Source organism: Leopardus geoffroyi, chromosome A1 (assembly GCF_018350155.1).
Source record: "Leopardus geoffroyi isolate Oge1 chromosome A1, O.geoffroyi_Oge1_pat1.0, whole genome shotgun sequence".
In the NCBI taxonomy this organism is placed as follows: Eukaryota; Metazoa; Chordata; class Mammalia; order Carnivora; family Felidae; genus Leopardus; species Leopardus geoffroyi.
Window position 1 is genome coordinate 17,939,067 of NC_059326.1, and position 14,175 is coordinate 17,953,241.

The 14,175-nt window shown below is 44.9% G+C and overlaps 1 protein-coding gene across 3 annotated transcripts in view; it reads right to left on the reverse strand.

The window, feature by feature from the left end:
* The window catches only part of LHFPL6 (LHFPL tetraspan subfamily member 6), a 251,259-nt gene extending 237,666 nt beyond the window's left edge, over positions 1–13,593 (reverse strand). The window contains exons 1-2 of one of the 3 annotated variants that reach the window (XM_045474907.1): positions 13,267–13,593; positions 11,186–11,754 (exon numbers count right to left, since the gene is read on the reverse strand). In XM_045474907.1, coding sequence (XP_045330863.1) covers positions 11,186–11,570 — 385 coding nt within the window. In that variant the 5' untranslated portion in view covers positions 11,571–11,754; positions 13,267–13,593. The remainder of the gene's footprint in view (positions 1–11,185; positions 11,755–13,266) is intronic. The other 2 variants (XM_045474912.1, XM_045474913.1) reach the window with 2 other exon arrangements.
* Between the last annotated feature and the right edge of the window lie 582 nt (positions 13,594–14,175).

Genomic DNA, 14,175 nt, shown 5'->3' on the forward strand with positions numbered 1-14,175 from the left:
TTGAGTATGGAATCCGTACCGTGGAACAGAAACGAGGACTCGCACAGCCTGGCTCTATGTGTCCTCTCCACTTGTGTCCTTTGTCACAGCATACCTGCCCCACCCCATATAGTCTGCTCCCGTTCCCTGAACTCACATCAGATCTTTTCACACCTCCTTGGCTTCGAGAACTTGATGATCCCCCTGCCTGAGGGCCCAGGAAGTTTTCCCCTCGTAACTTCAAACCCAGCTCAACGAGAACCTGTGCTATGAGCCCTTTGTAGGACCCCCCCCCCCCCGAGTCAGGCCATTCCCTGTGCTGCCCCTCCAGCATCTGTTCATGCTTCAGTGCATGCCAGTCTTCTCGATTAAACATCTGTGATTTTTGTCTATTCACCACAAATCCCAAAAGTTCACAGTAGGACATGATCTTCCACTTGCCTGAGGCAGGAATTTGAATTATGTATTGTATTTTAGCGAGGGTCCAACTGAGGACGCAGAAGCCATCCTGAGGTGTGTCAAACACACACAATTTACTATAGCACAGGAAACTGGTGACACAGATGATGGAAGAGCTAAAAAGCCAAACAGGAGAAAAAGAGGTGACCCGGAAAGTGGCAACAGCAGGAATCTGCTGCTATCCACTAAATTGGAGTGATACTGGGAGAAGATGGCATTACCAGCGACTAGAAGAACTGGGCTACGGTAGGATTATTGCAGTGGCTTCCCAACAGATGCTGGGGCCAGGAAAGGCAGGGCATTCCAGGAGAAGAGACAACTGCTACCAAAGACACTGCCCAAGGAGGAGCCAGAGAGGGAGAAATATCCTGGCTTCTCCCTGCTTCCCGTCTCCCAAAAGCTCCTCCCACTGGCTGAAACTACCCAGGTGCCAGGAAATGTGGACTCCCATAACAGATAGCCAAGCGGGAGAAGGGCACAATGGAGAATAACTGGCACACGGTCGTGAGGCTGGCAAGTACCTGGCTTGGCTGCTGAGTGAGCCTCACCAGCAAACAGCTGTATTCAACAAAACTTAGAATTATATATAGGTATCATGAGTCCTTTGCATAGTAACTACAATTTACATGTTGGTTTCCTCCATAAGACTGTGAACTTCTTGGTTCCTCAAAAAATTAAAAATAGAAATACACACGACCCAGTAATTCCACTGCTAGGTGTTTACCCAAAGAAAACAAAATCACTAATTCAAAGAGATATATGCACCCTATGTTTCCTGAAGCATTATTTATAACAGCCAAGATGTGGAAGCAGCCTAAGTGTCCATCAATAGATGAACAGATAAAGAAGATGTGGCAAATATATGTGATGGAATATTACCGAGTCATAAAAAAGAATGAAATCTTGCCGTTTGTGACAACATGCATAGACCTAAGGGACATTATGCTAAGTGAAATAAGTCAGACAATTTCACTTATATATTTCACTTATATATGGAATATATAATTTCACTTATATATGGAATATAAAAACACAAATAAACAAGCAAAAAAAAACCCAAAACAAAACAAACAAACGAAAAAAACAGACTCATAAATACAAAGAACAAACTTTCCCCTTTTGCCAGAGGGGAGGTGGATGGGTGGGGACAGGTGAAATAGATACAAAGATTAAGAAACACAAATTTCCAGTTATAAAATCAACAAGTCAAGGGGAAGAAAAGTACAGCATAGGGAATATAGTCAATAATACTATAATAACGTTGTTTGATGACAGATGATAACTACACTTATCGTGGGGAGCACTGTGTAATATATAGAATTGTCAAATCACTATGTTGTACACTTGAAGCTAATAGAACGTTGTATGTTAATTATACTTCAATAAACAAAAATGATTAAAAAAAAAAGACTGTAGGCTTCTTAATAGCAGGAACCTTATCTCAGTTCTATTCCAACAGTTAGCACGTTATTTGGCATATAACAGGCACTCAGTACTCTTAAATGCCCATAAACACTAATCCCCTGGATTTACAATGTATTTTAACTCAACACTTCCCAAAGCTTACTCTGTTGCCCATTAATTCGAAGAGATCTTATTGCCTATTATAGGTTAGTAGGACTCTGCCATTCCCAAATAAGTTTGTGAACACAGTGTGAAGCAAAGCTAGTATCTTGGTCCACTGAGGCTTCAAGAACACAATACCACAGACTGAATGGCTTATAAATATAAGAAATGTATTTCTCACAGTCGCAGAGGCTGGTAGTCCAAAATTAAAGCGCCAGTGCAGTTGGGTGGGGGCCCTCTTCTCACTGGATCCTCACAGAATCGCAAGGAGCAAGGAAGCTCTCCGGGATTTCTTTGATAGCAGCATTAATCTCATTCAGGACAGCTCCACCCTCGGGACCTGGTCACCTCCCAAGGGCCCCACCTCCTACCACCGTCACTTTGGGTATTAGGATTTCAACAGGTGAATTTGGTGGGGGACAAAATTTTCAGACCCATAGCAGCTGGTTTCTTCATTGCAGAAAATAAAGCTCGCTCCAAGCTTTTACAATGTGCTTGAAGACAGAGAGAGTTGCATTCTGCAGCATCATTTCAACAGAGATGACTAGAGAACACTCCTTTTCAAAGGACTAACATTATGCAGGTTCATCAGAAGGAGACATTGCTTCAAATGCCTTCACATTGATGGCATTATTTTATTTCATCTCTGAAATAATTCTGTGAAGTAGGGAAGAACAAGGTCAGACCTTAAAGATAAAAATGTTGCTAATAAATAACTGAAACTAAGTAATACATCAAGTGTTCATTGAACGTATAAGATGTCATTTACTATTCTAGTTACTGTAGGACTAGAAGAAAATTATAAATCTTAGTTCCTGTTCCAGTTGACGACATAAGACATATAAGAAAAACGGAGAACCGTTTTTATCGGTCCCCCGATAATTAGTTAGCAATATCAATGCACCAGAACCAGAGCGATGTTGAATCTAACCTCCTGATCGTCTAAAAATAACCATTCAGAAGTTTCTGGGAAATCCATAAAGCCCATCCAAGAGATCTAGATAGAACTCTATTTGTTTCCATTACAAGCACTTCAAAGACGAAGATTGACAATGTCTAACATCATCTTTCATTTCTATAGAAAGACACGAGGTCTTTGGTTTTGTTATCTAAGAAGTGTGTGCTCTGGAAATAACATTATCTTTAGCCTTAACAAGGGATTATTACAAAGGCTTCTAACAATGGGGTACTTACACTAGAAAACTCAGCCAGCATGTAAGAATGAAAGGTAGCACTCTTCTGTTAAATAATTGTTAAAAGACATCGGTCAGATGTTTTGGCGCTCTCCCCTAATGGCCTCTCTACTGCATATTACATTATTAACAGTAACCTGTAATTGTTATTTGAGAATTGGCAACAAGTTGCTCTGTCAAATCTACAGGTGGTTTTATTGTCCTACAAGCATAAACAGGACAAAGGAAACAAGAAAAATATTCGCCTATGTTAAGAGATACACTATGCAAAACGGTCAGATATTCTGAATTCTACATATAATACAAGGTGGAATTTCAATTAACACTTTATTATGGCGACAGCCTTCACAGCACAAACAATAACTGATGGGTAACTTTGGGTGTCACTCTCTAAAATTCAGTTTTCTCGCAAAAGAATGAAGAATAAAGAATAAATTGCGAAAAAGAATAAACTGCCTGCCTCAACAGGGTAAAATGAGAACTGAGTAAGTTCCAGAGTAGTGGTCCCTTCAGGGTGCTGGGCCCAAGTGAGTTAGCTAAACACTTAATACTATACCCTCCGCCTTCCCCTCGGGAGATTGGTAATAGACAACACGCTGAATGCCCTTTGATTTCTGCTGTACTGAAATGGATTAAGTCTCCATAACCAACTGTTTCTCAAATCCACGTGTTCCTATTTGCTTTTTCCTGTTAACATCTATTGGAACACCCAGGAATCGGTGTCCCTGAGAACACACTGGAGAGCGACAACTTAAGTAAAAAAAAAAAAGAAAAATGAATTTTAATGACATCCGCGAATAAATTTTGAAACTGATGCTGGTATTCTTTCTGACTACAACCACCGCACACAACAAGGCAGTCTTGCCAAGCTGGAGGTAGCTGGAGAGGTCAAGTGCTCACCGTGCACTAATGATAACTGTACATACAGCGGGCAATGTATTTGTGATAACATGTAGGATGACAGAAAGTTCTCCAGAGTGTGTGTGTGTGTGTGTGTGTGTGTGTGTGTGTGTGTGTGTGTTTAATAGGAATGGTTTTGAATCCTGTTCCTCGGCTTGCTTTCTTTGTGAATAACAGCATGCTTTTTACATGACAGCTAACCAATCTGCAATCTCCTCGTTAGAGAGGCTAACTAACCCATACTAACCCTGGCCTCAGTGTTGTCTAGCTATGACTATGTTAGCTGGGAAGGAAGTTAAAAATCAAATGACTCTCTTAGAAAGACTCTGCTCTGCGTAAAGTAAATGAAGATTTGGACCCTGTCGAAAACACCAATCTAAATAATTCTAGGGAAAAAGTCTAGCGTAGCTGCTAACATGATAGACTCAAGAGCAATGGATAACTCCTTATTGCGTCATTTTAATGAATTGTTATCATCAGTATTTTTTTCCTCAGAAATACAAACTCAGGAGATAAAAACCTGTAATTCAAAACAGGTAACAACCGAGCACACTTGTCAGTAAGGAAAGATTTTAGCACACCCAGCAGAACACAAGCCAGCAACAACGCACTTGTAGGCCGAAGGGTGCAAACACAGCACAGGAGATGATAGCAGGTTCCTAATTTGCAGGTGGAGTCACCAATGAAAATAGTCCCTCATCTAAACAAAGCGTGGAAAGATTTGGTTTTTCTGCTTTCTGAGTGTACACGCGGGGCTGACTGTCCACCAGGAACACCAAAATCTGTAAGATCAGGGAGAACACAGCTATAAACTGGTCTGTTCCTACACTACTGGTGATAATTTGCTGCTCGTATCATGTTGTCCCCAAAATAACTCTGGATAGAAAGAGATTGATCATTCATCCTTAGCTCAATGGTGGATATAAGTCTATGCCCCAATACTAGTATCACATGAGGTCTGAAGTGAATAAAATTAGCTCATGTTTCTCAAAATGTGGCCTGGGGACTGACCATGTGTGTTCTGGAACCTCTGGGGAGTCTGTTAAAAGTGCTTCACCTGGACCCCACCCAGACCTACCAAATCAGACTCTCTGGGACAAAGGAGGACCCTCCACAAGAAATAAAAGTCCTTAGGGAATTTTAGGCCCACTAGAGGATTAAAAGAATATTGTATTGAATTTTGATGTCAATTATGGATATGGAAAACTTGTAAGCTTCACGAGAAGGTCTGAAAACCATGAAAAACTTCCCAAATTAAGCCTTAAAAGACGTGTTCTTCTGGGGGTGGGGGGACAGTATGTAAAACAAGAAAACTGGTAGCAATGACCGTTTTAAAATATAATCTTAAAACATTAAATGCAAACATAAAATCTGGTGTTTTAGATTTTATAAAAGACCAGCTAATTCACTGACATCCCTGCCTGCAACAAATCCAGGGTGCAGAGTAGATGGCCCCTGTGGCATTCGTTTTGGCCCCTCGCTCCTTCCCAGTGGCACAGCCCCACCCATGCCGCCACACTGACTAGCCTCCATCTGGACCTTGTTCGTCTTTAAGAGCGATGCATGTAGGACATGTGATTGCCAGGTGAGACATGGTCTGTGACCCTGGAAAGTACTACTCTTCAGCAAGAGCGCATCATCTTTTTCCCTAGAGATGCCTAAGACCAGGAGAACTTGACCTTCCTCACAGCCCATTGGGGCGCCATCTTGCCTACAGGCAGAAGCTCTTACTGGCTGGTTCCTGATGTCCTCCTGGCCTAGTCTTTCTGCTTTTGCAAGAAATACACAGCTTTATGGAGCTGGCCAAGGGCTGTCTTCGTGCATCTCTCCAGTCTGCAGTAGAGCCTTCACGTCTTTTAAAATTTTTTTTTTTTTTTCAACGTTTATTTATTTTTGGGACAGAGAGAGACAGAGCATGAACGGGGGAGGGGCAGAGAGAGAGGGAGACACAGAATCGGAAACAGGCTCCAGGCTCTGAGCCATCAGCCCAGAGCCCGACGCGGGGCTCGAACTCACGGACCGCGAGATCGTGACCTGGCTGAAGTCGGACACTTAACCGACTGCGCCACCCAGGCGCCCCAAGCCTTCATGTCTTTTAATTAGCAATTCATTACTGAGAATCTACCGCAGAGGGTGTATTGAGTTCTCACTTTGAGTTCTCCATCTATAAAATCTTGGCATATGGCAATGGTAAATAAATGAATATATAATATATGTACATATTATGTAATGGACATATTGTAATTATGACATGTATATGCATCAAGAGAGAACCTCAGGAAAACAATTTTCTGTGACAAAAACACAGACAGGTACAACAAGAATGTCCTCAGCCAATACCACGCTGCAGAGGTAGTATCTTTCCATAGCCCAATTAGAGAGGTTAATATCAGATTATAACATAACTAAACATTAAGTTCTGGGAGTCAAGCATCTACCAGAATTCACATTTTTCTAAAGTACGAAATGGTTAACTTAGAACAGGGTTCTCAAGATATAGGCTCAGAACCAGCATCATCTGGAAACCGGATAGAAATGTAAAGTATCAGGCTCCCCACCAAACCTACCCAAATCAGGAACTCTTGGGCGGGCCCCAGCAATATGTATTAAAAAAAATTTTTTTTTAACGTTTATTGATTTTTGAGATAGAGACAGAGCATGAACGGGGGAGGGTCAGAGAGTGAGGGAGACACAGAATCCGAAATGGGCTCCAGGCTCTGAGCTGTCAGCACAGAGCCCGACGCGGGGCTCGAACCCACGAACCGTGAGATCATGACCTGAGCTGAAGTCGGATGCTTAACCGACTGAGCCATCCAGACGCCTCTGTATTTTAAAAGCCCTGGCTGATCCTGATGCATGGCCAAGTTTGAGAACTGTAGACTCAGAACTCAAGACACCTCACCAGGACTTTACAGTGTTGGTTGGCGGTGCTGAATGGAGGAGTACAGTAGTTAGCAATCCACAAGGTGTAACTTAAAGGACAGCTAAGAGTCCTGCCTGCTCCCTGAGCTGGGCTAACAAGTCTCTGGATTTCTTAAAATCAGAGCAGCTTCTTTCAGTTAAGACTGTCACTAAAAAGTCACCATGCCCATTAATATGCCAACACTCATCATTTATCTTATTCCTTAGCTGTCACTAGACAGATAGCCCTAAAGAAAGGAAGGCATGATGTGGCATATCGTAAGACAAGTCAGGTTCAAAGTGAAGCAAGGGAAGGAGAGTCGCAAGCCCTCATCCTAAAGGGTGACAGACAGGTCCAGGTGGAACCCTGCCGTGAAGAGGCTCTGGAAAGGCAATGGTGCTTTCCGCACACAGAGAAAGGGACACTCAAAGAAATACTTCGTCATCATTACTGTCTTCAGCAGCACTTAACTATCAATTAGCTGAGAAGATGGTCTCCCTGGCTTCTTAGAAAAGAACACCTGCCAAACTGGAAAGGTCGCTGCTTGCTACTGAGGAGCACTCTATACCCACTATACACACATATGTGACGTGCATTCAAGCTAAATGTGGCCTGATATAAATTTGGGACTCCCTTCAGCGCCCCTTCGGTACAGCAGCAGCAATTTCCGAAGACAAAATCAACACACTCAGATCCCGACATTCACAATCACCTGTGAAAGAATCTTACAGGCACACCTAACATGTCTTTACGATGTTCCCCCATGCTTCTATTCACAGAGCGCGTCAATAAGGTATTTTCCTGACACGTGTATCAAAAAGTGTGATACTAACATTTAAAAGTTCGGTTGCAGTACTTCATGACCACAACAGTATTGAGAAGCAAAGCACGTAATTTTATATTCAACAACGAAACCCAACATGAAAACGTCTCTTTTCTCATTGCGCCATAACCATCCTGCATGCGTGGGACCATTTTTATTATACATTATATTTCTCAAGGGCTCTCTGCATGCCTTTTAAAAGCTCGAGTGAGGGCGAAACTCGACCGAGACCAGGCTTTAAAAATTACGACAGAAATATGACTTAAAAATGGAAGACAACGACGTGGCGATTCAAGTTTATGTACAAGTTGCCACAAGAAAAGCACAAGTCATTGATTCCTTGATGTCCTCCTCCTATAGGGAGCAGACGTCGTACGCAACAGTCCGATCTTGTGTTGCTCTGGCAGCTGACAGGTGACATTTGAACCTCTAACCAACCGTAGCAAGACAATTCACAATTAAGGTTGACACTTTGTCCTTTAACGAGTTCCAAAGTACTGCAGGGGTTTTACTGCCTGATGTTACACCATATGTGCAAACTCCAGACACAGCAGGCAGGGTGAAGCCGGACGCCTCTGTACTTTGCCATTCTCCCGCTTCCTGTTGTTTTTGGAGCAACCCTAACTTTAGCTAAACATAACCCTTCTGGGTGAATCATTTTCAGTAAGAGAGTCCGCCTTATAGCAGAGTACCCTGGATGCTGACTCTATTTCTGAAGCGCGGCCATCTATGGAATTGAGAGAGCCCACTGGCTTGGGGTCTGGCAGTCTTTATGAAACCTATTTCGTGAAAACTTTCATAAAATAAAATTACTTGCCACTCAGGTTTTTATGAATAAAGCCCCAAACAATGATGGAATGAGTAACAGGAAAAATTCTTTTTGAAGATTTTTTTTTTCCCCAACTAGCCGACCATTAAGTGATAGTGATTCATGCAGTTTTCAAAACCTTTTCCATCCCTCAAGCTGTTTTGTAATTCTAAACATACTGTTATCTTGAGTAATTGGATGTATTTACTTACTTGTGCCCTCAAGAGGTTCGAATCAGAAAAAAAACTTTTAGGTTTTACATTCATAATTATTTTTTTGCCAGATATGAGAAATATATATCAGAAACGAGAGAGTACCAACTGCGAACTATATCCTTAGCTTAATGTCAGTAACTCTTGCCATGCAGAGTTCATGAAAAGCATGTACAAAGTGTGGGGGGAGAGGGAAGTTCCTTTTAAAAATACACATAACTTCTCCAATGATCTTTCCCCTGGAGTTTTCTGTAAAATAGAACATGTAGCTCTATATCATTCCAAAAAATCTATATGGAACTTAGAGAGGGAAGCATAAATCATGTGTCTCAGATTCACTTCCTGTTGCCTTCCTTCATTATACAGTTAAAGCTGATCAATAAAAACTGATCTGTCTTTGTAAGCATTTTCCTGTTCTTCCAGAAATAATTGTAGTCCCTGCCCTAAAATGAAGGCAAACTGAAAAGTAATATTTACTTTACTAATTTACTAATTAAGCCTATAGCTATATCTGTAGCATAGTGGAATCCAGAGTTGTTCATGTTATACTGATCTCTCGTGTAAAGCAGTAATCATTTATTTAGAAATACAGTCTAAGATTGAGCAAGGGTCAGTTTTACACCCACCGAAGAGTATTGAGGGCTCATGACAACAATGTTGAATCAAAAACTTCTCTACTTTTCTGGGAAGTCTTCAACTCTAAAGACCTGAAGATGCCAGTAAGACATATAAGAGGAGAAAAAGAAGCTGCCAAAGCATTTTTCCTGAGCCAAGTGAAACACAAACAGCAAATCAAGTTTATTCTTCAAGAAAAAAAAAAAAATTAAATACTCCTGGCATTAACTCTATCTTTGCAATCTGTAGTATCAAAAAGTTTTCAAATTCAGGACTTCTATCTCAACTTTCAACAACTTTCTCATCGTTTTACGGTATTACTATATGAATATCTGTATGTTATCACGCGTAAGACTTCCGCTTGATGTTGAGAACTGAAGCACTAAAGGAAAAAACAGCTAAGCCTCCCAAACTGCCTCCCAGGGCAGAAGGAGATGCAGAACTACGGGGGGGGGGGGGGGGGGGGGGGGGGGGGGGGCGGGGCAGATGAGAACAAAGTTACCTCCAGTAGGGGAATAAAGAACTGCAAACAACTCTTGTCATTTGCTTCAAAACGCAAACCTTGTTTGCCCCTTGCATTTTTAGCTTGAGAACTTTCTCTTCCAAAATGTGACTTCAAAGTGTAATATCAAACAACTTGCAATATAATCTGTCGGGGTTTCTCCAACATGCAGATTCTATCTCAGAACTACCCATTTAATTTTTTTTCCTTCTTCTTCTGGATTCTTCACAAAAGATTATAAGAAAGCACCAAATGGGAAAGTAACAGACTTTTACTTTGTAATGAAGTTACAAATAGTTTCTATACGTTTTCCTGGCTTCCTATTTCCCTTCATTCTGTACTATCTACAGGTTGTCATATTTTACCAGGACAGACTATAAATCAGACAAGTTCAGCCCGTCAGTTTGAAGAATGGAGGTGAAAAGCACAGTGGAAAATATATAAAGTATAATTAAAACCATATGACCAGAAATATTGAAGTAATACTTGCTGGAGGAAACCCAAGTAAAAATCAAACCTTTTTCTGGTGTTAGTGAGACTATGCAGTCCATTTTGGACAAGCAAACAGCATTTGCTATTTTTTTTTTTTTTTCTTCACAGCAAGAGCATCCCACGAAGTTAAATCCTAGTGAGATAATTAAGCCTATAGCTGTATCTGTAGCATAGTGGAATCCAGAGTTGTTCATGTTAAACTGATCTCTCATGTATAGCAGTAATCATTTATTTAGAAATACAGTTTAAGATTGAGCAAGGGTCAGTTTTATACCCACCAAAGAGTATTGAAGGCTCATGACAACAATGTTGAATCAAAAACTTTTCTACTTTTCTATGAAGTCTTCATCTCTAAAGACCTGAAGATGCCAGTAAGACACAGAGAATCTAATTGTTGACTGTTGAACAAGAAAAGCAGGAAGTTATGAAACCTGAACGGTCTCCCCTACTACATTATAAACAATCCCGATGTTACTGCCTCATATAGGTTGTACTTAGTGGGCCAATGATGTATATATGTCTAAGGATGTACAGAAATTCAGAGCTCTCAAAGGTGGAAAGCAATTCCAATAAAAATCTTTGACTTCGGCAGTCTATCACCAAAGCCATCCCACGCCTATTTCTCCAGAGCATTCCATGTGCCAATTATCAGGACTTCAGTAGACAACTGCAGCACGATTTTCAATATTGCTTTGGGATTCCGGGAAATGAGTCAAATTTAACAAGTCGCTTACCTCCCAGAAACTGAATTCCTCCAGCCACTCTTCCCACTGTCCTGGAGATGAGCTCTGACACACAGCAACCCATGAGGGCGGTGAGAGCCACCAAGAGGAGGAGGCCACAACCCAGGCCTGTCACGATGGTACAGATCCTCCATTCTGCACTGGGGATGCCCTGGAAGGAGGCATAGCGCCCACATTCCTCCACCATCACCATCATCTGCCGGCTTTCATCATGCACAGGGTAGGAGCATCTCCGGAAAGTACCGAAGGACACAGGCTTGCCCAGCTGTGATCCCCAGAGCCAGTAAGGCATAAAGAACCCCACACAGGAGGTGGCAGCACAAAGAAAGGAGAGCAAAGCCCAGATCACCCCAGTACAAGTCAGGCTGGATGCCATCTTTTCAACAGATAGGGCAGCGAGGACCCAAAGTGACTACTCTGGGACTGCAGGAGTGAGCGAAGGCGTGAGACCACCAGGGAATGGCAGGCAATCCACGTTCTGTAACACGTCTAGCAACACAGTGAATCTTCAGTCTTACTGGCCATCAACTTCCCATCCTCTGTAGTAAGGATGATGGTCCCTGGCAAAACAATAAGAAACATTAAAAGTTAAATGTTTTCAGGGAAGTGATAACACCAGCTCAGTTGGTCTACAACCCTTAGTTAATAAACATTCAAACTTGGCTCAACACTGCAAAAAGTGGGAAGAACTGATTCTCTCTATAAACGCTTCTAAAATTCAAGTTTTGTCAAACTAGCTCAAAGCTTTTTCATGTCTTTATCTCCTATAAATGCCCCCAAATTAACTCTGACAGCTATTTACTTAAAGAAATCCATGGCTTCTATTTGCCAAGCCAGTGAATTCATTTCGCATACTCGCAGTAAAAGTAATGTAGCATTTTTACTGGCAGTAAACATAATTCCAAATATTAAAATAAAGTGAACCATACCACGGTTTGTTTATCTGGCTTGCAAGTTCATGCCTATAATTTGGAGCAACTTTTCCGTGTCCCTTTAGGTGCATTAACTCTGCATGAGCCCGAACAAAATTATTAGGATAATTTTCACAATTGCAGAGCACTATAAACTCAACAAATATTGCAGACTGTCTAGGCACACTGACTGGATGCAACTATTAGGCACGCCCTGTACCCAGTCAGTAGTATTTGTGAATCCTTAGGTCTTAACCACCTTCTTTCTCCTAGTGTAAATGAAAGAAAGCCTGTGTGTGACTTCCTTCTGATTCACTGGTTCCGACACAACGGCTGGGACCGTCTCTCCCACTGAATGATTGTCACTGTCTAATCTGAAAAGTAATCCACACTTCCCAGTCTTCTACATGGAACCCCAGCCATTCAAAGAGCTCCACGAGCATTGACTTTCCACCCCTCCCTTCCTTTCAAAAGGAGTTCTTGAACGGTTTCCCACACTTTCCATAAAGAAGGGAATACAGAAGCACAGAGCCCATGCGCCCTACAGTTCCATTCCCAGAACCCTTAACTCCAGCCTTCAGGGTCCACAGCAAATCCCCTCTCCCTCACCTCTCCCCTTCCGCCAGGCCCCACCCCTACCGCTTCCTCTCCACACGCCACCCCATTTCCAGTCGTGTGTCACTCCCGGGGAACTTCAACTACTTTTTTTTTGTTAATCTTGTCAATTGCGGTCAGCGTCAGCGTCAGCGGCTGAACTTGGTCTGCCCGGGCCCTGAGGCTGGGGGCGACGAGTGTAGGGGGCTGCCTGGGGGCAGGAGGGCCCTCTTCTGGAGCTGAGGCGAGGCGCCCCGAGGGGAGGACAAGACGAGCCCACAGGCGGCCCCCTGCAGTGGCCTCACCCACCCCAGCCTGGACGACACCCGATGACCCCCGAGCCCCGAAGGAGGAGAGGGGCATCTTGCAGCCGGCCCGCGCCAAGGGAGGGGAAAAGCACGGGCAGGCAGCACCCCCCGGAGGCGGCCGCCGACAGCGGCCGCCGACCGCGCCGCGGGGCTCAGGAAGTCCGGCGCCCGGAGCAGCCCGACTCCGGCGGCCGGGGACGAGGGGGCGCGGGGAGAGAGCGGAGCCCGCGGCGCCGGGCGGCCGGCGCTCCCTACTCACACGGCGGGCGGGCGGCGGCCGGGGCGCGCGCACAACTTGCTGTCTTCCGCGGGCGGAACATCCACGGCACAGAAGAGCGTCCTCCCTCCCCGCCGCGGTCCCCGGCAGCCGCAGCCACCCCGGGCCCGCCTCGGGGCGGAGAGCGGCGTCCGGCCGGAGGCGGAGGGTCTCCCGAAGGCAGGGCTGCGCCGCCGGCCGCGGAGCCCCCCCTGCTGCCCGCGCTCTCCGGCGGCGGCTGGGGCGGTGCGCGGTGGCCACGCGCGGGGAGCCCGTGCTCGCACGCAGAGGAACAGGGCTCCCTTTGGCAGGCGAGGCACGCACCGCCTCCTCCCCTCGGCGGCCCGGCCCTCCTCTTTCTCCTGTCCCCTCCCCTCGCGCCCGGAGACCCACGGCCGGCGGAACGCGGACGCGGCGCTGCCGGCGGGGAACTCGCGAGACCCCGCCTGCCCCGGGGACCACTCCCGCGCCTCCCCCCAGCCCGCGCCCACCTCCCCCCCCGCCCTCCCCTCGTGGCGACTCCTGCAAATGGGGAGGGCGTGGAGGCACACAGACCCAGGAGTAGGGGACAAAGTTGCTGGTTTTCTCGGTGCTCCGGAGGCGCCACGGAAGACCAGACACGTTCCCTGGTTGCCTTTGGGGATTGAGGTTTAAACTCCCGTTTCCTGCCGGAGGTGGAGAAGGGGGGCCTTAAAACTGGGTAAAGGGACCCTTTGGAGCTTTGAGGAGACTCTTGGGATGTGGTCACTTTGGAAAGGGTGAACAAGGCCAGTGTGGACGCGAGCCTCAGACATCAGAGCGGGAAGCACAAGGCTGGGGGATTCTGCCTGGCAAAAAGTCTTTCCAGACAAGCCAGGGAGAAGGCGCGGCGGGGCGGGGCGACTTCCAGCGCGAGCCTCTCCCCGAGAAACG